This window comes from Artemia franciscana, chromosome 11 (assembly GCF_032884065.1).
Source record: "Artemia franciscana chromosome 11, ASM3288406v1, whole genome shotgun sequence".
Classification (NCBI taxonomy): domain Eukaryota; kingdom Metazoa; phylum Arthropoda; class Branchiopoda; order Anostraca; family Artemiidae; genus Artemia; species Artemia franciscana.
The window spans coordinates 41,455,849-41,482,380 of NC_088873.1; the positions used below are offsets into that span (position 1 = coordinate 41,455,849).

At 35.6% G+C, this 26,532-nt stretch overlaps 1 protein-coding gene across 1 annotated transcript in view; it reads right to left on the reverse strand.

Moving 5' to 3' along the window:
- Positions 1-26,532, reverse strand: part of LOC136033237 (protein FAM91A1-like) — a 187,186-nt gene that overhangs the window by 9,311 nt on the left and 151,343 nt on the right. Inside the window, exons 10-12 of the mRNA XM_065713951.1 lie at positions 11,450-11,762; positions 5,998-6,383; positions 1-70 (exon numbers count right to left, since the gene is read on the reverse strand). Coding sequence (XP_065570023.1) covers positions 1-70; positions 5,998-6,383; positions 11,450-11,762 — 769 coding nt within the window. The remainder of the gene's footprint in view (positions 71-5,997; positions 6,384-11,449; positions 11,763-26,532) is intronic.

The following is a 26,532-nucleotide window of genomic DNA, read 5'->3' on the forward strand; positions in this document are numbered from 1 at the left end:
CTTGAACTTTTTTATGAATACTGATACTTTATCGTGCAGGTTGTACATGTACTCCATAGCTTTGGCAGATCTAAAATCAGCAAATATTAAACATCAGAAATGATTTGAGTAAATATTGAAAATAAAATATCAAGAATAAAAATAGATTTTAAAATAAATAACATAATTAAAATGGTTAAAGTACGATATCCATTTAATTGACATTCATGAAACTTCCAATTAAATCGAGCTTGTATATAAAATTTTATTTACCTGGCCTAAACCTGATTTAATCAATTTGATCGGTATTAAGATACTCCCTATTAAAACTAGGCCATGGAATTAGAGTGACAGTACGAAAGGTATTTCATTCAATATTATTTTGAAGTGTTTCAAAGAATATGTACAAAAGTGTTTTTTCAAAGTTTGTTTCAAAGGGTGCAATTCAAAAACATTTATTCAAAATGCTTCAAAGAGTGGATTAAGAACCGTTTATTCAAAGAGTATTTCAAGTGTTTCAAAGAGTGCATTCTAAAGTGTTTCAAATAGTGGATGCAGAAATGTTTATTCCAAGAGTGCATTCAGAACTGTTGGTTAGAGTGTTTTCAAAAAGAGTGTATCCAAAAGTGTTTACTTAAAGAGTATTTCAAAGTGTTTCAAAGAGTGCATTCTAAAGTGTTTCAAAGAGTGGATGCGGAAATGTTTATTCCAAAAGTGCATTCAGAACTGTTGGTTAGAGTGTTTTCAAAAAGAGTGCATCCAAAAGTGTTTACTTAAAGAGTATTTCAAAGTGTTTCAAAGAGTGCATTCTAAAGTGTTTCAAAGAGTGGATGCAGAAATGTTTATTCAAAGTGTGCATTCAGAACTGTTGGTTAGAGTGTTTTCAAAAAGAGTGTATCCAAAAGTGTTTACTTAAAGAGTATTTCAAAGTGTTTCAAAGAGTGCATTCCAAAGTGTTTCAAAGAGTGGATGCAGAAATGTTTATTCAAAGTGTGCATTCAGAACTGTTGATTAGAGTGTTTTCAAAAAGAGTGGATCCAAAAGTGTTTACTTAAAGAGTATTTCAAAGTGTTTCAAAGAGTGCATTCTAAAGTGTTTCAAAGAGTGGATGCAGAAATGTTTATTCCAAGAGTGCATTCAGAACTGTTGGTTAGAGTGTTTTCAAAAAGAGTGTATCCAAAAGTGTTTACTTAAAGAGTATTTCAAAGTGTTTCAAAGAGCGCATTCTAAAGTGTTTCAAAGAGTGGATGCAGAAATGTTTATTCAAAGTGTGCATTCAGAACTGTTGATTAGAGTGTTTTCAAAAAGAGTGGATCCAAAAGTGTTTACTTAAAGAGTATTTCAAAGTGTTTCAAAGAGTGCATTCTAAAGTGATTCAAAGAGTGGATGCAGAAATGTTTATTCAAAGTGTGCATTCAGAACTGTTGGTTAGAGTGTTTTCAAAAAGAGTGTATCCAAAAGTGTTTACTTAAAGAGTATTTCAAAGTGTTTCAAAGAGTGCATTCTAAAGTGTTTCAAAGAGTGGATGCAGAAATGTTTATTCAAAGTGTGCATTCAGAACTGTTGGTTAGAGTGTTTTCAAAAAGAGTGTATCCAAAAGTGTTTACTTAAAGAGTATTTCAAAGTGTTTCATAGAGTGCATTCCAAAGTGTTTCAAAGAGTGGATGCAGAAATGTTTATTCAAAGTGTGCATTCAGAACTGTTGATTAGAGTGTTTTCAAAAAGAGTGGATCCAAAAGTGTTTACTTAAAGAGTATTTCAAAGTGTTTCAAAGAGTGCATTCTAAAGTGTTTCAAAGAGTGGATGCAGAAATGTTTATTCCAAGAGTGCATTCAGAACTGTTGGTTAGAGTGTTTTCAAAAAGAGTGTATCCAAATATATTATTTACACATATCTATAGGTACTTATCTGTTATAATGCCGACACTCAAGAAGAGAAGTTAGGTTAATCCTAATGAAGTATACCTAAGTTTGATGAAAATCAAATACTTTAGAAACAAATTTGGGCTATATATTGGCAAATTTGTGGAGGGGGCGGTAAGGTGTAGCAGGTCTGCATGGAAAGTGTGTTAGGTACAGTTATTCTCCATATTAAGAAGTAAGAATTGCTTTCTAACTTCACTATGTCCAAATACTTTACTCTCCCCCCCCCCACACTAATGTTCAAATATATATCCCAAATTATATATTTCCTATCTATTATGTCACTTGTCTTTGTCTTGTATCACGCTAAGCTGAAACAAACTAACGAAAGAAACCGGTTCTACAGTGCGTCAATTTATGAAGAACTCGAGTGTCGGCGCTATAACAGATAAGTACCGATATATATCCTTTATAACCCACTAATACCAAAAAATGTGAACAGAGGATTGAAAACACATAGAAAACGAATAAAAAGCATTAACAAATGAAAAGAAATACTTTCAAGACAATTGAATGGACGAAGTTTATTTATAGCCCACTAATACCAAAAATGTGAATAGAGCAGTAAAAACACATAAAAAGAGAATAAAAAGCACTAACCATGAAAAGAAATACTTTCAAGACAATGAAAAAAGGAATTTTATTTTCTCTAATATCCGAAAGCTTACTACTTGGAAGGCCACTTCACTAAATACATCATTCATCCCGAATTTTGACAGAATCAAAGTGTATTTCAAAGAGCGTATTCAAAAGTATTTATTCAAGGAGCGTTTCAAATTGTTTCAACCATCTCGGTAAATTGAGTGATGATTCTCAGAATCATCAGAGTTAAGAAGAGACAAAAAATATGGTTTTCATTTCCTTTCTCAGATAGACCTCGCTTAATTAACTAGCATTATCTCTTACTGGTTATAGCAAATGTTCTGAATACTATGAGAACAGGCCACCTTACCCAATACCTAAGGGCATATCTAAACTGCTTATTATTTTAAAGAAAAAAAAAAAATGAACTTGACTTTTAAGTTCGAACGTTTTCTTCAAGAATAGGAGCAGATTTCGAGAATTTTGAACATGAACTTGACTTTACTGAACAAAAGCACTACACAATTCTTCTGTTTTATAAAAACGGGACAGTAAGGCAACTTGTTATGTCCCCTTTATCAATGAAGGAAAAAGGGGAAAAAGAAAAACGAAAAACACTTCCTGCTAACCTGACTTTAAAAAATATTCAAGTTCAATTCTTCTACTTACAATCTATTGTTGCTCTGTCATGATTATTCTCGTTTGCTTTAGTTACCTAATCGTTAGTAGGCTAACAATATTATTGTGACCAGAAAACTGTCGTCAACTATGGAGCTACTGAGGCTATTGTGACAAACAATTATAGTCAAATATGGAGCTACTGATATTATTTTGTCATTAAAGAAGATAACGGATAAGCATTCTAAAAATGTTTTCTTGTACTTACCACAGTACAACCCTTAACACAGCATGTGGGCCTTCCAGAGCATAATCAAGCTTACTACATTCATTCATGACTCATTACAGTAGCTCTTTATTTACTCATGACTCATTACAGAGTCATGAATCTTGTTGTTGCGCTTTTCAATTTTGAAAAGCGCTTTCAAGTCTTCAAGTCTTTGTCTTCAAGTCTTCAAGCGCTTTCAAGTCTTTTTTTGCGCTTTTCAAGTCTTCCTTTCGGGCCGCCATCTTTTTAATTTTTCCTGTCTGTCTTTCTTTTCGTGCTGTTCGCGTTTTATTTTTGCAACTCTGCTACTTTTTATAATTTTGCATACTGGGTAAAAAATACCATTACTCGCATCACAAAACATGAGACCTTACTCATTCTACACAATTTTTTCCCCACACTATAATTGACAAACTTTTTTAAATAGGTAAAGGATCTTTTTGATTATTTGGATATTGATCTTAATCAAGTAGGCTTCAACATAGCAATAAGCTCCAATAGGACGCATATAACTTTTAAAGCTGTATTTAACTGTTCAAGATCTATCAGCTTCACAAGTTATATGCTTTTAATTGATATAAAATATTTTGACAATATTTCGCATTTTTCCGTTCTTTCAGCTCTTATTATAGATGGAATTCCCCTTTCTGGGGTTAAAGTTCTCAAGTTCTTAGTGTTCGAGGTTTAGAGAAATTTTGTGCCACTTCTGATTCATCTTCTAACCGTATTCCTGGTGGTCGGTGTGTGAGACAAGGTGGAGTTTTTTTCTTTATATTTTGTAATGCATGTTTAGCAGAGCGTCTTTATTTTGCAGACACTCCGCTTCATTTAGACACACCCTCCTTTTATCTACAACCCTTCGAAATGGCCTAATTAAAAATTTGGTGAACGATTTGGTAATTGGAAAAAAGGGGTAATTTGGTAAAAATTTCGCAAAATCATGAAAAAACTACATTAAAACAATTAGATATCTTATTCCTAAACGCGCATTACTACAATTTCCCCCCCCCCCATCCTAAAGGAAAAAATACACATCCTACTTTATATCTTCCCATTATATTTGACAATATCACTTCTCTTTTCTTCGCTAATATAACAGCGTCCCTGTTGTAAATTAAATAAAAAAAAAAGTTTTTTTTTAAATGCAAGTAAGGAGCGACATTAAGACTTAAAACGAACAAAAATTATTCCGTATATGAGAGGGGCTTTTCCTCCTCAACGCCTCGCTCTTTACGCTAAAGTTTGACTCTTTCTCACAACTCTACTTTTTAAAACAATAAAAAACATTAGCGTAAAGAGGAAGACTTTCTCTCATATACGGAATGAATTCTGTTCGTTTTAAGTTTTAATGTCGCTCCTTACTTGAAATTTTTTTTTTAAATTTCTGAACGTTTTTGAATTAATGCATGTTTTGATTTTGGGTCACCGCACATGAATAATTAAAACAAAATTTGTATATTAATTTTTTTTGGCTAAATGGCTTTCTCATAGTTTTGATCGGATGATTTTGAAAAAAAGGGTGGGGGAGGAGGCCTAGTTGCCCTCCAATTTTGAGTTACATAAAAATGCAACTAGATTTTTTTATGTTTTGTATGAACGTTTTTATTAGTAATCAACATGAGTACCTTACGAATTAACTTACGCAACGAACTTCTATATTTGTGTATTTTCATTATGTATATGAGGGGGTTTGCACTCTCGTCAATACCTCGCTCTTTACACTAAAGCTTGAAGTTTATCCCAAATCTTTAAGAATGACCCTTGAATAACAAAGGCCGTAGAATAAATAGTTGAAATTACTAAAAATACTTCAGTGTAAAGAGCAAGGCATCATGGAGGAGAAAACTTTCTTTTATACGTAATATTCTATGTTCGTTTTAAGCTTTAATGCTACTCATTACTTCCAGGTCAATGAATTTTTTTATTTATTTTCTCATTGTTTCTTTTTAAATAATACTAGAAAATCCTGACCTCCCCTTCATGGAAATTTTCTTCCCTCATGATACATTCCTCTATGGAAAGATCCTCCCACGTAACCCCCTTCCCCGACCCACTCCCACCCCAACGCAAAAAAGACCCCCTGAAAATGTCCGTACACTTCATAATAAGCATTACTATACGTAAACAAGTTTGTAACTTGCAGCCCCTACCCCGGGGACTGTGAGGGATTAAGTCAGATCAAATTCTGATCCGGTTACTTTGAGTAAAAATGTGCGTGGGAGGGGGCTTAGGTGCCGATCTGTCTTCCGGCAAAAAATACAAAATTCCACATTTTTGTCGATAGGAGCTTGAAACTTCTGCAGTAGTGTTCTCTGTTACGCCGAATCTGATGGTGTGATTTTCGTTAAGATTTTATGACTTTTAGGGGGCGTTTCCCCCTATTTTCTAAAAAAAGGCAAATGTTCTCAGGCTCGTAACTTTTGATGGGTAAGGCTAAACTTGGTGAAACTTATATACTTAAAATCAGCATCAAAATTCAATTCTTTTGTTGTAACTATTGGTATCAAAATTTCGTTTTTTAGAGTTTCGGTTACTATTGAGTCGAGTCGCTCCTTACTACAGTTCGTCACCACAAACTGTTTGATATTAGAGACGAATAGGAACATATAAAGCGGGCAATAAACTTACTTTTCTTCCGAGAGAAGTGCATTTTGATTTAATCCTCTGAAAATCTGAGAATTCAACTCTTGATCAAACAATGGAATGCCGAAGTCCAAGGAGAAAATTTCCCACTCCTGCTTGTGCGTCCCATGTTTTTCTGTCTCCTGGATTTGGTTACATGATTCAATAGAATGAATTCGAATATTGTCACCACTGGCAGTAATTTGTTGCCCATCGTGAATTTCAGGAGTTTTTTCAACAGGGCTATTAATCAAGGTGAGATAGCCACAAATAAAAGTCAAATCCACAACCTGATTAAGTTTTTTCACTGCCTTTAGCTGATTTTCATCCTCCAATTCAACTAGAGGCAAAGCAACTTGTTTTTCCATAACAACAGCTTCTTTTGAATAACCCTAAAATTAAAGATTTTGCATCACTTTAACAGAATATTACGTAAGAAAACTACTACTACTGCCATTAAAACTCACTGCGGGATCAAGTACCCAAAGACAACACAGCAGCACACGCTCCTCCTCTACCCTAATCTAGTAAAAGATTCACTTTTCAACCCCTCCCACAAAGTTCCAATGTCTTTCAAATCGTTCCTTATGACCTTTCTGGGACAACCTGCTTTTTGTTTACCCCAACTTCATGACACCACACGTTTTCGTACAGCTTGATATAGGGTTAGTCAAAGAAAATAGTACCTAAATAAATACCTAAGTACCTAAAATAGTACCTAAGAAAATAGTACTGAAATGAAATTTCAGAAAACCTTGATGTTCCTTTAATTATGAAACAGTTCGTAGTAACGAACTGTAGTAAGGAGCGACCAGGCTCAATAGTAACCGAAACTCTAAAAAACGGAACTTTAATACCAATAGTTACATCAAAGAATCGCATTTTTATACTGATTTTAAATAAATAAGTTTCATCAAGTTTAGTCTTACCCATCGAAAGTTACGAGCCTCAGAAAATAGATTGCCTTATTTTAGACAATAGGGCGAAACACTCCCTAAAGGTCATTGGATCTTAACGAAAATCACACCATCAAATTCAGCATATCATAGAACACTACTGTAGAAGTTTCAAGCTCCTATCAACAAAAATGTGGAATTTTTTTGCTAGAAGACAGATCACGGATGCGTGTTTATTTGTTTTTCCAGGGATGATCGTATCGACCCAGTTGTCCTACAATGTCACGAGAGGGCTCGTTCTAACGGAAATTAAGCCCTTTTTAAGAGACCTAAAAAATTGGAGGGCACCTAGGCCCCCTCCCATGCTTATTTTCCCCAAAGTCACCGGATCAAAATTCTGAGATAGCCGTTTTGTTCAGCATAGTCGAAAAACCTAATAATTATGTCTTTTGGGACGACGTAATCCCCCAGAGTCCCTGGGGGGCTGCAAGTAACAAACTTTGACCACTGTTTACATATAGTAATGGTTATTGAGAAGTGTACAGACATTTTCAGGGGGGGAGGGGGATTTTTCGTGTTGAAGGGGAGGGGGTTAGATGAGAGGATCTTTCATGGAGGAATTTATCACGAGGGAAGAGAACTTCCATGAAGGGGCTGCAGGATTTTCTAGCATTATTTAAGAAAAAAAATGAGAAAATAAATGTATAAAAAAAATTCCGCTGGAAGTAAGGAGCAGCATTAAAACCTAAAAATAACAGAAATTACTACGTAAATAAGGGGTTCATCTTCTCCACAATACTTCGGTCTTCACGTTAAAGTATTTTTAGTAATTTCAACTATCTATTCTACGGCCTTTTGGAATCAGGGGTCATTCTTAAGGAATTGGGATAAAATTGAAGCTTTACTGTAAAGGGCGAGGTATTGACTAGGGGGCGAACCCCCGCATATACGTAATAAAAATATACAAATATAGAAGTTCGTTACGTAAGTTAATTCTTAAGTTACGTGTATTTATTACTAATAAAAATGTTCGTAAAAAAATTAAAAAGTTCTAGTTGCCTTTTTAAGTAACCAAAAACTGGAGGGCAACTAGGCCTCCTACCCCATCCCCTATTTCGAATCAAAATCTTCTGATCAAAACTATGAGAATGCCATTTAGCCGGAAAAAAACATAACATGCAAATTTCATTTTAATTATTTACGTGCAGTGAGCCAAACTCATCAGATTATATTTTAGCTGACTGAAAACTATTGAGCATCTTCTATTTTAAGTATTCTTACAATTATTAAGATACTAGCTGTTGGGGTGGCGCGTCGCGCCACCGCAACACCTAGTTGGCGGGGGCACTTCACGCCCCAACCCCCCAAGCCCCTCCCCCCGCGCGCCAAAGTCGTTACGCGCCATTGTAGTTGTGTCGTTGTGTCCCACCTGTGAATATAGATAGATATATATATGTTTTTAACTACGTAAAACTTGCGAATATACAACATTCTTCGATGTCCCATTGTCTGTGCATATAAATAGATTGTCAGGTTTACCGACTCTTGAACATGCAACATAAAATTGTCCATGGGAAAAACAATCCGTATTCAGATCTATACCTCATTATTCTAATGATTGCCTTTGAGCTTTGTTGATGGTGATTGCTAATCGAACATTCCCTGTGTCCCCGTCGTCATTTATATATCCCCCTGTGTCCCCGGCATCCCCGTTGTAGTTGTGTCCCTGTGTCCCGGTCGTCATTTATATTCCCAGCATCCCAGTCGTCATTTGTGTCCCAGTGTCCCAGTCTGTAATTTCTCTTTGAGCGTCTCGGTCGTCATTTGTGTCCCGGTCTGTAATTTATCTTTGAGTGTCCCGGTCGTCATTTATATCTCCCGGTCGTTATTTGTGTCCCAGTGTCCCAGTCTGTAATTTCTCTTTGAGCGTCCCGGTCGTCATTTATATTCCCTGTGTCCCGGTTTTTAGTTTTTTTTCTCCTTTATTTTTCAGTTTTTTTCCTGTTTTTATTATTTTTTTCTTTTTCAATTTTTAGTTTATTTAGTTTTTTTTTATTAGTTTTTAGTTGTTTTTTTCTTTTTAATTTTTTTTGTAGTTTTTACATTTTTTTAGTTTTTTTCTTTTTTAGTTTTTAGTTTTTTACCTTTTTTTAGTTTTTTTAGCTTTTTTAGTTTTTTTAGTACTTTCTTTTTAGTTTACTTTTATACATTTTTTAGTTTTTTTTTCTTCTTTTGTATTAATGCTAAAGCCAAGGTTCGAACCTGGAACATCTCGAACCTAGAACCTGGAACATAACGCTTTACCAGCTCAGCTACTTCGGCTTGAATACATTCGTTTATGAATTGGTATATGATGAAATAATTCAGACGTCATATGCGGACAGACAGACAGACACACAAACAAACAACTTATTTTTATATATATAGATTAATTAAGATGATATTTTAGCTGACTGAAAACCATTCAGTTTCTTCTTTCTTGAGTGCTCTTGCAATTAGTAACATATTAATCAAGATTATATTTTAGCTTACTGAAAACTATTCGGCAATATTCTTACTGAGGCTACTAAAAAGGGATTCGATTTACATTTATGTGTTTTGGATCTCTCCAAAGCCTTTGACACCGTTCTGTATTCCCAAGCTAATTTTTCCCTTTTTAGTCACGGTATCAATATATCGGTAATTTTTCTTCTTAGATATTGGTATTCAAATTCCTTCTTGCGGATTAAAATGGATATGAGGGTTTCAGAAAGTAAAACTCCAGTACGACGTGGGGTCCGGCAAGGTGCTGTCCTCTACCCCTCTATTTTCAAACTTTGTATATCATCTGTCCTTTCCTCTATCCCACCTACTTGCATCCTTAATTCTGTAAACATTTCTTATCTTGCCTATGCGGATGGTATTCTTTTGATCAGTAGGACTAAAAAAGGGCTTTCTTTGTCTGTTTCAACAGTAGCATCTAAACTTCATGCGATTCGTCTTTCTCTTAATCTTTCAAAGTGTGAATATCTTTCATTTAATAGTAATATCTCTACTCCTCTAATCTGTTGATCTTCTTCTATCCCGTCGGTTTCTTCATTTCAGTGGCTGGGAATTAATTAATGTTAGTAAAACACTAAAATCCTTACGGATTCTCGCCGTTGCTGATTGCAAGAAGAAAATCCAATTGAGTTACTCTAAAATTGTTGCTAACCGAGGTAGATACGATAGAAAGTCTCTTGCTAAATTACATTCGGTTCTTACAAATCATTCGGTTTTGTTTATTTCTGGTATTTACCCTATTTTTCATAAAAAAAGATATCTATTCAATTAATTCTTATTATTTCCGGTTTTCCCGTTTTCTATTGTATCTGCCTCCATGGTATAGAAATAGGAACCTCATATCTGTTTACAGTTTTCCGGATATCGGGTCAAAACTCACGGAGCTTGCTGGCAAAATACCCCAGTCTACTTAAAAGTATCTGCCCGCCAACAGTGGCCTTACTCGTTTGCTTTAGTTTCTTGTTCTTTCTGTTTTGTGCAGTTTTTGTTTTGTTTCTTTTATTGGTACTCCGCTTTGATTTATTGTAGCGGGTCAAAAATAAATTGCTATTATTATTATTAAATGCTGCGCTTGGAATATTTTGAACATAAAACAGAAGATTACATTCATAGCCTCAACAAAAGTGGGAGAAATGGAACATCCCATAAAAATAGTATTTGTCTTAAGGAACCCCCACCCTCTAAATCTAGAAATTATGTCTTAAAACTCATTACTGGAATTTGAGAAAAGAACAACAGATTTCGAGAAAACAACGATAAAATACAATACAAAACTCAAAGAAAACCATGCACAACAACGTATAAAAAAGTTCTTTGAAGGGGAAACTTACTTTTTTTTTTACAAAATTTCCTGAACTAATGTCGTGACAAATTAACTAACATTTTTTGAAGTAAATTTCATGACATCATGAAAACAGTGGATTGATTTCTGAATAGCAATACGAGGCCCAGGGCTTAACTCTAGCTGCCGAAGGGCTGACTTGGACTGGAACCCGCGAGCTAAATTTATCCTCACAGAATATCAAAGGATAATGCATTAGGCGTTCCCGTCTGGTTCCACTATGCTTGATATAGTTTCCCAATTATTACTTTTTCTTGTTACAAATATGTCAGGTGTCTTTTGTCCGCTGCATATGTAACTAAAAACAGTAAACAAACGTAACTGACATGAAAAAATGTGTTGATCTTCGTGGAAATTTTGCTGCAAGCCCTTGTGCATGAGAACGTTTCAGTGCACGTTTCACGAACGTTTCAATGAACGTTTCAGTTCTATCTTAGGATAGAACTCTTCTTTGGAACTAGAAACAGAGCTGCTGGGAAATTATAGTTGTCTCGCGAATTTAAAAATGAAACTGTCAATCAACCAAAGAGATGCCTTCTCCTTCAATTAAGCATTTCATTTATTAACAATTTCCTCTGACATAATGATAATAAAATGTGTAAGAAGTGAAAGAAATGAAAAAGAATCCATGATAAGAATAAAAAAAATTTACACGAAAAAAATGACTAATAATAGTTACCTGGACAAAAACAGCTCCGAAGCATAGACCTTCTAAAATAGTTACTAAAGCATTCTGTATGGGAACAGCATTCGAATTTTGGCCCCAAAATGTGACTAGAAGACGTTCATACGGTAGGAGAGTTTCCGGTAATTTGCGAACCTTTGTCCCTTTTGGAAAAAGCACGGACGGTGGTCCACAACCAAGTTGATTATATATAAATAACTTGAGCCAAGGAGAGCAGAATTCGGGAGATGGTGGGCCAAAATGAGGTAAAGACAATGATTTCAAAACTCCTGCGTTGCAATCGAGCGGGGCCATGGAGAAGATCATACTATAAGCAAATATGGAAAAAAATATATTGCGATATGCACATATTCTTATATATAAAATAGCTGTTGGGGTGGCGCTTCGCGCCACCCCAACACCTAGTTGGAGGGGCGCTTCGTGCCCCCCCCCAAGCCCCCCCGCGCGCGTAAGTCGTTACGCGCCATATTAGTTACGCGCCATTGTAGTTGTGTCCCTGTGTCCCACCTGTGAATATAGATAGATTTATATATGTGTTTCAAACTACGTAAAAATTGCGAATATACAACATTCTTGGCTTTCCCATTGTCTGTGCATATACAAAGCCGTATGTACTAATAATGACGTCATATGCAAACGCTCTTTTTACAAACAAACAAACATGCATACACACAACTCGTTTTTATATAGATAGATAGATAGATAGATACAATACAAATTAACTGCGTAAAACTTGCGAATATACAACATTCTTCGCTGTCCAATTGTCGCTGCATATAAATTGATTGTCAGGTTTACCGACCCTCGAACATGCAACGTACAATTGTCCATGGGAAAGACAATCAGTATTAAGATCTATACCACATTTTTCTAATGATTGACCTTGAGCTTTGTTAATGGTGATTGCAAATGCTAATCGAATTGGGAATTGCAATCTTTTAAATTGAAAAGGCAGATCCGTTGGAATCATGGGAATGCGAGGAATAAGAACAGCCTCACCCTCAAAAGGCCCTGTCAAGATTGTGGCCTCTATTAGGTTTTCCATTGTTTTTTTACGGCAAGTCGCGTGCCATTGCAAAGCTTTGGTGGGTTGATATTTCTTAAAAGTATTATTGGTACGTCTATTTTTAGTTGTAGCACGTGTGGTGGAAACCCTGAAAGATCTATGGAATTTAAAAATTCAGATGGATAATTAACCGCTTCATTTGGTTCCAAAACTGTGTCGACTGACTTGTAAAGGACTGCCTGGTCTCGAATCTTGGTCCAAACAATATTGTTGATTTCGTGGACGTCTATATTTTTGGGTGCGAGAATCGCTCTTTCACTTAGCCATTTATTATTTTTAAAATTTTTTAGAATATTCGGAAATGCTTTTTCAATCAATTCATTTTTGGACGTCACTAAATTACAGAAATCAGCAGGTAGTTGTATACGTCCTGAAATTGAGTCTACTGGGAGCTTTCCGTTTCCAATTGCCAGCAATTGATCTGAAAATGTTTGACCAGAGTCATCGTTTTGCAATCGGACACGCATATTTGTAGTTAATTTTAATATTTTTACGTGTGCCCATAAATTAGAATTTTTCAGGCAAGCATTCATTTCGTCTGCAGGAGTTGATCTAGGTATTATAGATAATGTTTGCCTGAAATCTCCCGCAAGCAATATTAATGTGCTGCCAAAGGGTTTTGACTTCCCTCTCAAATCTTTCAAGCATTGATCCAGAGCCTCGAGCGATTTTTTGTGTGCCATTGTGCACTCATCCCAAATAATAAGTTTGCATTGCTGCAATACTTTACCCATCCCAGATGATTTGGAAATATTGCACGTGGGAGTTTCTGTAGAATGCAAATTCAGAGGCAATTTCAAAGCGGAATGAGCAATTCTTCCACCAGGCAGTAATGTTGTGGCTATTCCGGACGACGCAATTGCCAACGCTATATCATTTTTTGATCGAATTTTCTTCTATATTGTGGGTAACCATCATTGCCAGTAATTATGTTTGATACTAGAAGTCGAGGATATTGCTTTGTGCGCCTTCCTTTGGCCATGCATGGTGAATTTTCGTTCAGTGCACCGCAAGGTCCATGTATCATATTTTTTACAATAATATCATGTAACCCCTTATCGACATTTTTATCAGGTATTTCAGCGGAAATCACATCATCAATTTCGTTCGAAGTAATTTTTTATGTAGCCAGATTAGTATATGTGCGTGTGGCAAACCTCGTTTTTGCCATTCCACTGAGTACATCCAGCATCGCACTGACCCAAACACTTCAAGTTTTACTATGTAGTTTATCAGTGATTTCAACTTTTGCCGGAAGACACGGGCCGTAATGTCCTGCCTATGAACCGCCGATTGTCCTTGAAGTAAAAGCTGCAGTATCTCGTCCCAAGATTGATTACATGTAAATGTAATAAATAAATCTGGACGACCATAGAGACGAACATACGCAATAGCATCTTGAGCATATTCATGCATATGACGGGGACTGCCAGCATATGACGAAGGTAAAATTGTTAATCTTCCAACGTTTGTGGTATTACCGTCATTTATAACTGCATCTCGCAAATGAATGTATTGTTCAGAGCGGAGCTTGGTCTGATTCAGGCGGATATATAGCAAACGTTCTGATTCAATTTTAGCATGCATATCAACGACAAATTGGTGAAACAATTCACGGCATTTTAAAATATAATTTTCTTCATCCTGCCGAAACATTAGTCTATAGGAATAATAATGCATTGCACTGCATTTCTTATTCATTGCTTTGTTAGTGGCTGGATTCATCAACTTAATATTAAAGTGATAGCCGTCGGCTCCATCCCAAAAAATGATAGGATATTGTAGGGCATCGTAGCATCGATGAGTTTCAGCAATTCTTAACAACTGAGCGTTTCGCTTATGAAGAATAATATCTCGAGGTAAAAACTGATCACCGACCATAACGATTGCCACTTCGTCGATAGTTGGAGCATTGTATCTACGCACATGTTGGCCAGGAGGCGTTTTGTCAGCGGAAATAACAATTTTATGCGTATCAGTAGGCATCAAATCGATGGCTGTTTTGAACAGACGCACTAAATTATTATTTTCGTGGAAAAGATGTTGCAATTGGGAAACGATTGTCCTTTCAACCTTGGGAGAAATTTCGCAACGTGCATTCAATTCAGAATTTCTATCACTGATGAAGAACAATTGTAAAAATTTATGATTCTCGCCTGAGAATGGTAGAAGGGACCCTGCTCTATGATGAATTTGCCCTTTTACTTTGAAAGTAGACATAAATTGATCTGGATTTTCGATTTGGGCTCCAAACGACGTCATTTGGAAACATGAGTTGTATTTTCTGATTTTTGACAAAAAACGCTTAGATTCTGACGTAGTTCCAATAAGGAAAGTCTTCAATGGCTCTGGTGGTGCAGCCAATAGAGGAAGTTTAACTTTTCCTGAGGCGCAACACATTCCCATTGTTTCACGATTGAATTTCAAGGCCTTGCAATAGGGACAAATTTTAGACATTGTCCCGATTTGAACACATCTACTCAAGCTATAATCATCGACTGGGCTGTACCTGAATGCCAGGCGATAACTTTCAGGTTGCTCTGATTCCTCGGCACGCTTTCTTTTCTTACTTTCTCTATCAGCAGCACGCCTGATTTCTTGCTGTTCTTGTGATTCCTCGGCACGCTTTCTTTTCTTACTTTCTCTATCAGCAGCAAGCCTGATTTCTTGCTGTTCTTGTGATTCCTCGGCACGCCTTCTTTTTTCACTTTCTCTTTTAGCAGCAAGTCTGCTTTCGCGTTGCTCTGGTAGTTCCTCGGCACGCTTTCTGTTCTTTCTTTCTCTATCAGCCTCAAGCCTGTTTCCATGCTGTTCTTTTGATTCCTCGGCACGCTTTCTGTTCTTTCTTTGTCTATCAGCCTCAAGCCTGTTTCCTTGCTGTTCTTTTGATTCCTCGGCACGCTTTCTTTTCTGACTTTCTCTATCAGCAGCAAGTTTTTTGGCATAGACTCTTTGAGCATCTTCATCGGCTATTGCAATTGTAAGTGCATCAGTCATTTTAAACTTAAACATTAATAGATTTCTACGTGAACATATATGTCTTAAATATCTTTAATGACGTCACCGTCATAGCAAAAATGACGACAACTAACTTCATGATTAAATATCTTTAATGACGTCACCGTCATAGCAAAAATGACGACAACTAACTTCATGACGTCAGTCGACACAGAAACATGACGTCACCTGACAGACAGACAGACACACAGACAGACAACTTTTTTTTATATATATAGATATATATATATATATATATATATATATATATATATATATATATATATATATATATATATATATATATATATATATATATATATATATATATATATATATATATATATATATATATATATAGCGTCAGTCTGATCGGCAGATTAAGGCCCAGCTGTACAATGCAATGGTACTACCCCATTATCTGTATTTAAGTCCCTTTTGGAGGATATTCCAAAAGGAAGATAAGAAAGAATTGCGGTCTACATATTATAAATATGCGAAGTACCTCTTACGGCTTCCACCATGGACAAGTAACGGTATTGTAACAAGTCGGTATGGGATTATTGACCCTAATGAAGCGATCAAAGCCCAGATCGCCAGATATAACTCCAACTTGTTACTCATACTTGGGCAACTAGTTTGAGGCAATAGTTTTTGTTTTTTATACGATATCCATTTGTTCTTTATTTTTCTTGTGATTGTGTATTCTTTTGTAGTGTATTTTTCGCTTTTTTATCTTTTAGACCTCCTGTTTCTTTTGATGAGAAATAAATATATATATTTATATATATATATATATATATATATATATATATATATATATATATATATATATATATATATATATATATATATATATATATATATATATATATATATATATGTATAAATATATCCAGAGAAAAAAGAACAATATGAACGGAAATTAGCACAACTAAACTAACAAATACGAAATTTTCGTTGGTGGGCTGGTGTTTGGTAATTTTTCGTGATTTTCTTGGAAAATATTCGAAAATATCATGCACTGAATTACAAAGATGTAAATAATTTGAATTAAGAAATAAACACAAACTTCTCTTAATCAAACATTGAGTAAATAAAGAAAAAAACATAATACATTAGTAGTTTAAAAAAAGACATTAGACAAAAATCATCGGGTATACGTTTTAATGAGACGAACTAAGGGGCTACTTCCACAGGAATCGGTTGCATTTAATTAGACCCGGAAAACCAAAGCATAGAAACCAGTTCGCAGTTTCTACTAATTTTTTTTTTTAATCCAATAATCAATTTTGGTAGATGTCCCAATTACAATATATCACCACTGTTCCCATCATCAGAGAGGTAGAATTCGCTCTGGACACCAAAAAAGTACAAGTAGGGTGGGGCTTCCTTAAGGCAAATACTGTTTCTATGGGAAGTTCAATTCCTCCTACCTCTGTTCAAGTTATGAATGTAATCTTCTGTTTTATATTCGAAATATTCGAAGTGCAGCCTTTGAATTATAGAAGGTCCATTTTGTATTCTATTCAGTAAACAGAGTTCCTTGAAAGTTTTTTTTTTGTTTCTCATTAGTGGTATTAACGTAATATTAAAGAAGTAAATAAATGTTGAAACGGCTTTTAATATGTTATAAATTGTAAGAACTTTCAAAATAGAAAATGTTTAATAGTTTTCAGTAAGTCAAAATATAATCTCAATTAACATAATATCTTTAATATGTTAATAGTTGCAAGAACACTCAAGATAGAAGATGCTTAACAGTCTACAGTCAGAGCAGTGATAGCATAATTATTCCGACGACAATATCCCTTCAAATACCGGTCCCAGCACTTGTTTTAAAAACTTCCTCAAGAAGCAGGTGTTTGTTATGTAATAGGAGTGTTTTTTAAAAGATGCAGATGGCAGCTACGTAATAGAAAGAGTATTCTCTTTGGGGCCCCAAGAAGGGACATGGTTCACATTGATGATAACCCATATTTTTATGCTTCATACACACGGAGGCTTTTGTTGACTGCAAACAAAGGATTTTCCTGCTAACTCCATGAACAGGGGGGTGAACTGTTATAAAGTATAGACGATTATTGATTTTCTAGGGAAAAAAGCTTGTTGTTCTTCTAGCAAGGGTGGGTAATTTTCTATTGTTCTCGGTGGTATAAAACCGGGTATTGAACGAGCAATTTCATTAGTCTCATACTATATTTTGAAGATACAACTTTATTTTCTAAAATGGATGTTTCTAGAATTTTGAAAAAGAACTGGATTTCTGCCTATATGCTATATGCTGCCCCCCAACAAAAAGAGGCGAGATTATACCCAAAAAAGACCTACTATAAGTCCCTATATTTGATCAAATAAAACCCTGCCCCCTCCCATTACATACCTACATCACTGATAAATTAATCTAGTTTTTATCACATCAAAATATATCCTTTTTCTCGTCTGCATTTTCAATATGCTTTTCCGCTAATTGAAGTCTATTCTGACAGGAGTACGATTAACAGCCGTCAGATAATTCCGTAACCTTTAATGATGCCCCACCGTCGGGTTGAGGGTTAGTTTCTGAGAGCAGGTTTCATCTGGCATAAGGGTTGAGGTGAAAACACTTGCTTTATAGCATCTGTTTTGTCTGTTAAGGTCCATCGGAAAGGTAATTGTGAGAAAGAAACAGTTTTCAAAGAAAGAAAAGCACATTATTTTCACTAAAATGAAAAGACGATGGCTGTATTGATTGTATTTTTAGCGAATTTTTAACGTGGAAATTGGGCAAGGAACATTTTAGTGAATTTTTATGTGAAGCCGCTCTTCACCTACATAGGGGTTATACAATCATTTTTAAGTCATGAATTTGGTTGCAATCAAATTATTAAAACCGAATTTAAAAAGAGGTGCTATGTTGAAACTAGAAATTCATTCCTATTTCGGAATGTTTTGCTTATTACATTTAAACACTATTGCATAAAACTTTTGCAGCTCAAGTGAGAAGAATTTTTTTTCATTTACTGTATTATAGTAAAACTAAAAACACAAAAAAGATTTATGGATCGCGATATTTGTTAATACACATTATTCGTCAGATATCCCGTTTTTTTCGTAACCCCCTTACTAAGGTTGAGGAGGAGACGCCTTTAATCCCAATTTAAATTTAAATTCTCCTCGCTAACCCCGGGTTACACATCATTTGCTAATATTTGCCCCTACGTGTGGGCCCCGTTAAGGTGGGTAGGGGGCAATAGGGATATTTCTGAAAGCTAAACTTCATGGTTCTTAAAGGCTCACATATTTCCATCTATTTTAACCATAAAAATCCTTATTATAAAAACTAATTTCGAACTTTTTTCAATGATCAAATAACATGTATTTTTGTACTTTATGAAAAACTCAAATTTTACTTCTATTTAAGGAAAAAACTGACCAATAACCCCTCCCTCAATTAGGGCAGCGGCATGCGATAGCAACGAGAACGTGATTACTTAATTGTAAAAATATCCCCATGGTGAAGATGCCAGATCTTCCACGGTCCCACAACAAAGCAAGGAGAACGCGTCCGCACTACAAGGTCATGATAGAGGGCCCTCTGTTCCCAGCATGCAAGGGGAGAGTGCAAGACCTTTTCCCAGTCTCATGACAGTGACGTTGCCACGGCCCCTTCACCCTCCAACCATGGTGATGTTAACAGTCCGATATTAAGTAAAATTATTGACATTCATTGATATTTCTTAAAAAGGTTTTTTTAACCTAATATATTTTCATGATAAAAAAAAACTATTTCACAATACAAATAAGATGTTTTAGATCCACCTAAAAATATTTTCGTTCACCAATCTTACTTTCTAAGGGTATATGAACTTAAAATTTCGCCCTTGTTGTTTTTCAAAGAAGCCTAACTATGTGACTTACCCAGCAGTATTTTAGTGTTAAAAGGGGGCCTTGTTTAATGCCTCTAAAAGAGGGACTTGAGGACCCTAATCCTAGGAAAAATAATAGGTTTCTTTTCAACTTAATAATACATTTTTTCAGCTTAATATACATTCTTTTTATAGCTTTAAAATCGTTAATTGACGATTTGCTGACCAATTTCATTAAGAACAGAGCGACCAACACCCCGACAATGGACACGTTCTCCCCCTCCGTATTTATTTGAAGAATCATAATTTCAATGGGGAGATTTTGTGATAGCTGAGGCATAAAGGGGGAAACTTACCTCGATGTGCGGGGTAATTTCTGGCTGTTAAATTCTTGGCCGGTAGTATGGGGTCATCTAAAGCGAAAACTCAATTTGGGTCTATATATGGAATAATTCCTTTTCATTACACCTTTAGGTGGTAGTATGGCCTCAATATATCCGAAAGGTCACTTTTGGTCCGTGTATGGAATACTATATGGTCATTATACATTTAGGTGGTAGTCTGGTCTCAGCATATCCGAAGGATTATTTTGCCCTCTCAAAATTTTTTTAGATAAATATTGTATTTTTTTTCAGCCTAATATAAATTATTTTCAGAATGAAATCAAAAGTGTTTCCGTGAGGTAATAAGCTCATATTATCATCTCGGTTTAAATACCTACGCCACCATCGCAATTTCATGACAATACATGTACGACGCAAGAGAAAAGTGAACGCGATGATGATTTTAGTGCGAAGGTTAGCCCTATTAGTCAACCTTCCCCTAACTTTGATTTAGACGCGTTTGTGAGGGATCTCGGCCCGTTACAGAATTTTTAGATTATTTGTTAGTGCAATTACCATCTAAAGACCTCGAGAGGCTGCTAGAGGTGCATCTGCTCATCCCTCACAGCGACAGTGATGTGGGGGAAGCAAGACAAAGTGGAAGTGGTTCACGCCCTATATTACCCGAGTTCTACTAATCTGATTCTGCTTTGCACAATATTTATATTTTTAGAGCTGAGTTTGGAGACCCTTTCAACAAATTACAAGTGGTATTGTTATCATTAACCCAGTTGACATGTTGCCCTCATGTGTCGGCAAGATTCAGGTCTTTCTTGAAAAAAGATTCGAAAGGGGGAGGTAGGGACTGTGTTAAAGCATCCATCGCTTACTTTTTTTAAAATTAATGCGCGATATGTGCTCGCATTAACAACAAACGGAAATGCAGATGCTTCAGCCAGACTTGCATAACTTTGAGGGTGTTTTTCAGATTGGGTGGGTAGAATTTTTAATAGGGTGGAGAATCATAATGAAAATGGGAGCGGGTCAGTAGTTTTTATTATTGACATTTTAGATGTCAATGTAATACAATTTAAAAAGGAATTTGGTTTAAGAGGCAAGAGAGGGGGGAGGGGGCAAAATAAAATGCAGATTTAAGGGGTTGTAAAGGTGTACATCGCTTTTGTTTAAATAGAGATTAGTGCTTCAAGTATACAGCCCTTGTCACAAGGAATATAACATTGATAGATGATGTCAATAAACAAATTTGGATGATTTGGCGGTTAATGGGGATGGGGAGGGGTCAGAGTTTCCCAGAGTAGATTTTAAATATTTAAAAGGGCAATATTCTGTCACACTTAAGAGGATTGACATTTTTGAGCGGGCCAACATTAAGAGATCGGGGTTTCAGTGTTACAGTACGATATAGAGTATGAAGAGGGTAGACTAAAAGATAAAAAGGGAGTATTATATTCAGTGACGGCTTCGTCCACTGAATAGGTGAAACACTGGGTATTGCTTCTCTACGAGCCTATCAGTGAACCTGATGCAATTAGACATTTTTTCCTATCCCCGACACTAGTCGGATTTTAAGTGAAGGTGAAAAGGGGCATGGGCGTACTTACTACTATTGTCCAATGTGTCTTTCAGGTTTCCATACAGAATTAAAACTGGAACATCACTTGTGGCACAGTAAGCGTCATGGATAGCAGTCTGTGGAGACTGTTTTTTACGTTTTTAACATTTCGAGAATTTTCAAAATTCACTCCCGCAGAGCGAAAAGGTAGCTTAAGACATTGAACCTAAACTCGTGGATGTGTATGATCCATCAAACTCGAATCCTGTTAAAGAACATGAAGCCATTGTAGTCTGTTACGGCCATGCTCAAAGAGACTCGAGTAACACCAAACAATTGTTAGAGGCTTACGCGACATTGGGTAAGGAGGTTTGTGTAGGCACAGCAACGGTTTTACTTCTTAAAACAGCTAATAAGCCAATTTCACGGCAGCACAACGTAAACCATTTAATAACTCTATCACCAGAATACGAGTTGGCAATTGGAAATAAAGATATGTGCTAATTGCGTAAGAAGAATTTGTTGAGGTTAGTGGGGAAATGTCAATCCATGACCATAATCATATAAGCAATCCTATTTTATGGGGGAGAATAACCGTCGGAGGTGGCAAATAAATCTTGTAATTTAAGTGTTAAACAGCAGTACTTTATACCGATTTACATGCAAAATTCCGATTATGATTTGCAATTCATATTACCAACGTTGGCAAGTTTGCAGAAATGGAGTGGTAGATTGCGCTTGGGTAGATGGATGTTTTTCACATAAAATCATACCAAAATAATCTGAAAAATTGCTGCTCTTAGAATTTAAATGAAAAACAGTTGAAAATAATAATATGTACTTGAATAAAATTAGTTTTCTAGATTCCTATAGTTATCGCCTCGAAAATCTAAGTCAATTGATTCAAGTATAGTGCGCTTTCCAGATGATAAATTGTTTGATTTACTAACATTTAAGGGCATATACCCGTATGAGTACTACAACTCTGCCTCGAAGATATATGAAGAAAATTTGCCACCCATCTAAGCGTTTTATGATTCACTTCACGATCGTCACTGTACTACTATCGACTATGAATTTGCTTCACAAGTTTGTGCCAAGGGAGGGTGTAAAAATTGGGAAGATTACTGTAAAACCTACCTGGAAGGTAATGTATTGACAAGATGGGATAATTTCTGTAAAAACACGGACAATACCTTTCAGGAATTTGAGTTGGATTTGCTGTATTATTTTTCAACTCCTCATCTGATGATGGATTTAATTCTTAAAATCAGTTAAAAGCATATAGGTCTTATAACCGAGGTGTAAGGTACTTGTTTTATCTGTAAAGATCCATGCGGGGTGGGTATGTTTTTCACGGATATCGTATCCTGGAAGCCAATCCGACTGGATAATGCACCGGTGAAAATTTTAATGCAGTTTTTCTTGATATGAACCCCGTTTACCCGTCAGACATGTATCACTACTCTTTGCGGTGTGGGAATAACAAATGACTGGACAATCTTTGTGATCCAAGTTTTCTCGACATTGCCAATGTTGGGGAGAATAGACCGCAAGGATGGTTTTTCAAAATTGACGGTGAAATACCAGTGGAGCTACATGACTTGGTAAACTATTTTGTTTTCCCATGCATAAACAGATCGGTGCCTTGGGATTCACTGAGTCCCTACTGGTATGCACTGGACACCTTCAAAACAAAAGGTTATTGACGACTTCCATCCGAAATAGAATATTGTTGTACCTACATCTCGTTCTTTGATGATGGATGCTGGACAACGGTTACAAGGTCAAAAAAATTCATAGAGCTCTCCAATTTGATCAAAAGACATATATTGCACCTTATTGGAACATTTGTCGGTAAATACTCTGAGGCAAAAACGAAGTTTGAAAAATAGATATTTAAGCTTATTTTAGATTCATACTTTGGTGATATGTGCGAGTGTGCATTATAGGAGTCGCTGTGACGTTGTAACCGAACCAAAAGTAAGTGCCCGAATCATTGCCGAGTCGAATTGAACATTGTTCGCATCATAAACTCCTATATGGTTCTTTTGCATAAAAAATAAGTGTAATTTTAAATAAAAAATTGCCACCGGCAGTGCAATTTTAGAAATTTCCCAGAAATTCATGGCGGAGCTTTTTTAGTGCAAAGTGTGTAAGCTCCAATGGTCGGGGAAAGGGCAAGTTCAAGTGTATTAGGAAGAAATTGATTCACTCCTGTTGAAAGCTAAAACAGATAATGTGTTGGACGATTCGGAAAATGGTACGCACATTAGCTCTCGAATGAATTACACCAACCGGGATGAGTCCATTCACCTGGAGCTAACGAGGCATCAGGCCTCAAATAAGTTGCTTTTTCAAATCCGATACGGGGATCGATTTGATATCCAATTGTGTGCTTCCAGGTGCGAAGGTGTACTGTGTGCACCAAAATGTCTGCAAGGGAAAAAAGCTTTATTGGATATTTTAAATCGATAAAGGGAATATGTAGAAATATCAGAAGTTGTCTGTAAATCGTTTTCGGAAAATGCTAGCACGCCAAGTGGGGGCGATAATTTAATAGGTAACAAAAGAAGGCGTCTCAACATCAGTGCATCACCTATTAGTAAGCTAACGGGTAGCAGACACTTCGTACCGCGTTTATGTTCAAAATGGGTAATTCCCATTCGGGAATTACCCGAGTCGCTAGAGTTCAAAAAAGCTAGCGACAAAGTATTTACAGAATGAACCCAGGTACACTCTTCATCGACATCATATAGTTCGCGATAGCCATTATCGAAAAACTAAAGCCTTTTTCCCAATGCATATATTAAAAGTGGATCTTTTGAATCTCTACGAGATTCAAAGACGTCAAATTAGCCCGCGCAAGTATACCTTACTTGTAATCAGGGTTTTAATCGCTATGTATATGTCATTTCATTAACTTCAAAGAGAGGTGATGAAGTTGATAGAGACCTTGAATCTATCTTTGATAAAGATTCTTATAGAAAAATCAAACAGTTCGGGGTAGTGAATTTGTTAATCCACAGTTAAAAGGGTTTTATTGATATACAACACAATAATCCATCCTAGTCATATTCCAATAAAAGGTGGCATGGACTGAACGACTGATAAGAACAATTTGGCTTTTAATTTTCAGTACGTTAAAAATACTGTTACTTTTATTCAAGATTTAGATGAAATCAAATTGGTTTATGATCAACGTCCTCAGCGATCCGTGTCAAATCTTAGTCCTGTTGAAGTTAATCGCAGTAGCAATTCACTTGACATTCTTCTTGAATAATATTCCAACGAAACGAGGCAAGTGAAAAAGAAGAAATTTAATTTTGGTGGAAGAGTTCGAATCAATCAAAGAAGTAATATATTTGAAAAGGGGATTAATTGTGGTCCACTGAACTTTTTAAAGTGTCAATAGTCTTAGACACTACGCTATAGTTTGACTATTTCTCACAACTTTACTTTTTAAAACAATAGAAAACTTTAAAGTAAAGAGCGAGGCGTTGAGGAGGGGACAACCCCTTTCATATATGGAATATTTTCTGTTCGTTTTAAGTTTTAATGTCGCTCCTTACTTGCAGTGTAAAAAACTTGACTTTTTATTTAATTTCTGAACGTTTTTAAATTAATACATGTTTTGATTTTGGCTTACCGCACATGAATACTTAAAACGAAATTTGCATATTAATTTTTTTTTGTCTAAATGACTTTCTCATATTTTTGTTCCGACGATTTTGATAAAAAAAAGGGGTGGGGGAGGAGTCCTAGTTGCCCTCCAATTTTTGGTAACTTAAAAAAGCAACTAGAACTTGTTAGTTGTGTTTTTTTTACGAACGTTGTTGTTAGTAATATATATACGTAAATTATAAATTATATTACGTAACGAACTTCTATATTTGTAAATTTTTATTACATATATGAGGGGGTTTTCCCCTTCGTCAATACCTCGCTCTTTACACTAGAGCTTAAATTTTGTACCGATTCTTTAAGAACGACCCCAGAATGCCAAAGGCCGTAGAATAAAAAGTTGAAATTACTAAAAGTACTTTAGCGGAAAGAGCGAGGTATTTAGGAGGAGATAAGCCCCTCATATGCGTAATAATTTCTGTTTGTTTTAAGTTTTAATGCTGCTCCTTGCTTTCAGTTGAAAAACTTTTTCATTATTATTTTTTCAGTTTTTTTTTTAATAATGCTAGAAAATCCTGCGCCCCCTTCATGGAATTTTTTCCCCATGACAAATTCCTCCAAGTAAAGATCCTTCAACGTAGCTCCCTCCCCTCAACCCCTCCCCCCTCAACCAAAAAAACCTGATAACGGCTGTAGGCTTCCCAATAACCATCACTGTATGTAAACACTGGTTAAAGTTTGTAACTTGTAGCACCTCCCCCGGGAACTATGGGGGATTAATTTGTTGTTGGTAAAAACCTTTTCCTTAATAGCCAAAAGTTCTTTCTTAATGGTAATATGTCTTCCTCATAATAGTAAGAAGTTTTTTTTCAGATTACCAAGTTTTTCGATAAAAGTAAAAGTTTTTCTTAATGGTAACAAGTTTTTCTTGACATTAATCATTTTTTCTAATAGTAACGAGTAATAATAACATTTGTTTTTTCTTGATTAAAAGCATTTATATTAATAGAAACACGTTTTTGTTCCTACTAACAAAATTTTTCTGAATATTAAAAAGTTTGATATTAGTTTTCTGTTAATAGAAACAAGTTTTTTCTTAAAAGTACTAAGTAAACTTAAAAGTAAAAAGTACTAGATGTTCTAAGAAACTATTAGTATTTGACGGGGGCTGCCACTCACTCATCCCTCGTTCATTACGCTAAAGTTTCATTTTTCTCTATTGAAAAGGCCCATTTTTTGAGCTAAGACCAGTCTTTGGCTCAAAAAGGGTCTGTTTGAACCAAATATTTGAATCAAAGAAACGTATTTACTTCGTATTTTTTGCATAGCACAGTAAAAGCTACAATGGTCAAGAATGTTACTTAACCATGGGCACTTTAAAAGGCTGAGGAAGATTTGTTAAACATTTTCAAGAAGAGTTGTCTTAAAATGGACTTAAAAACTCGTTTGACTAACCGTATATCATGCAATTAGCTGTACCAAAAATGGCTATAACGGGCTATATATGAGCTTGAATGGGCATAAAATATGGCTACAATCGATCCCATGATTATGGGGCTACAATGAAAGAAAAATCAAGATTTACTAAAATTTCATTTCATTAAAGTTTTCTTACCAAAGATTTTGAAGAATACCTTTTTATCAAA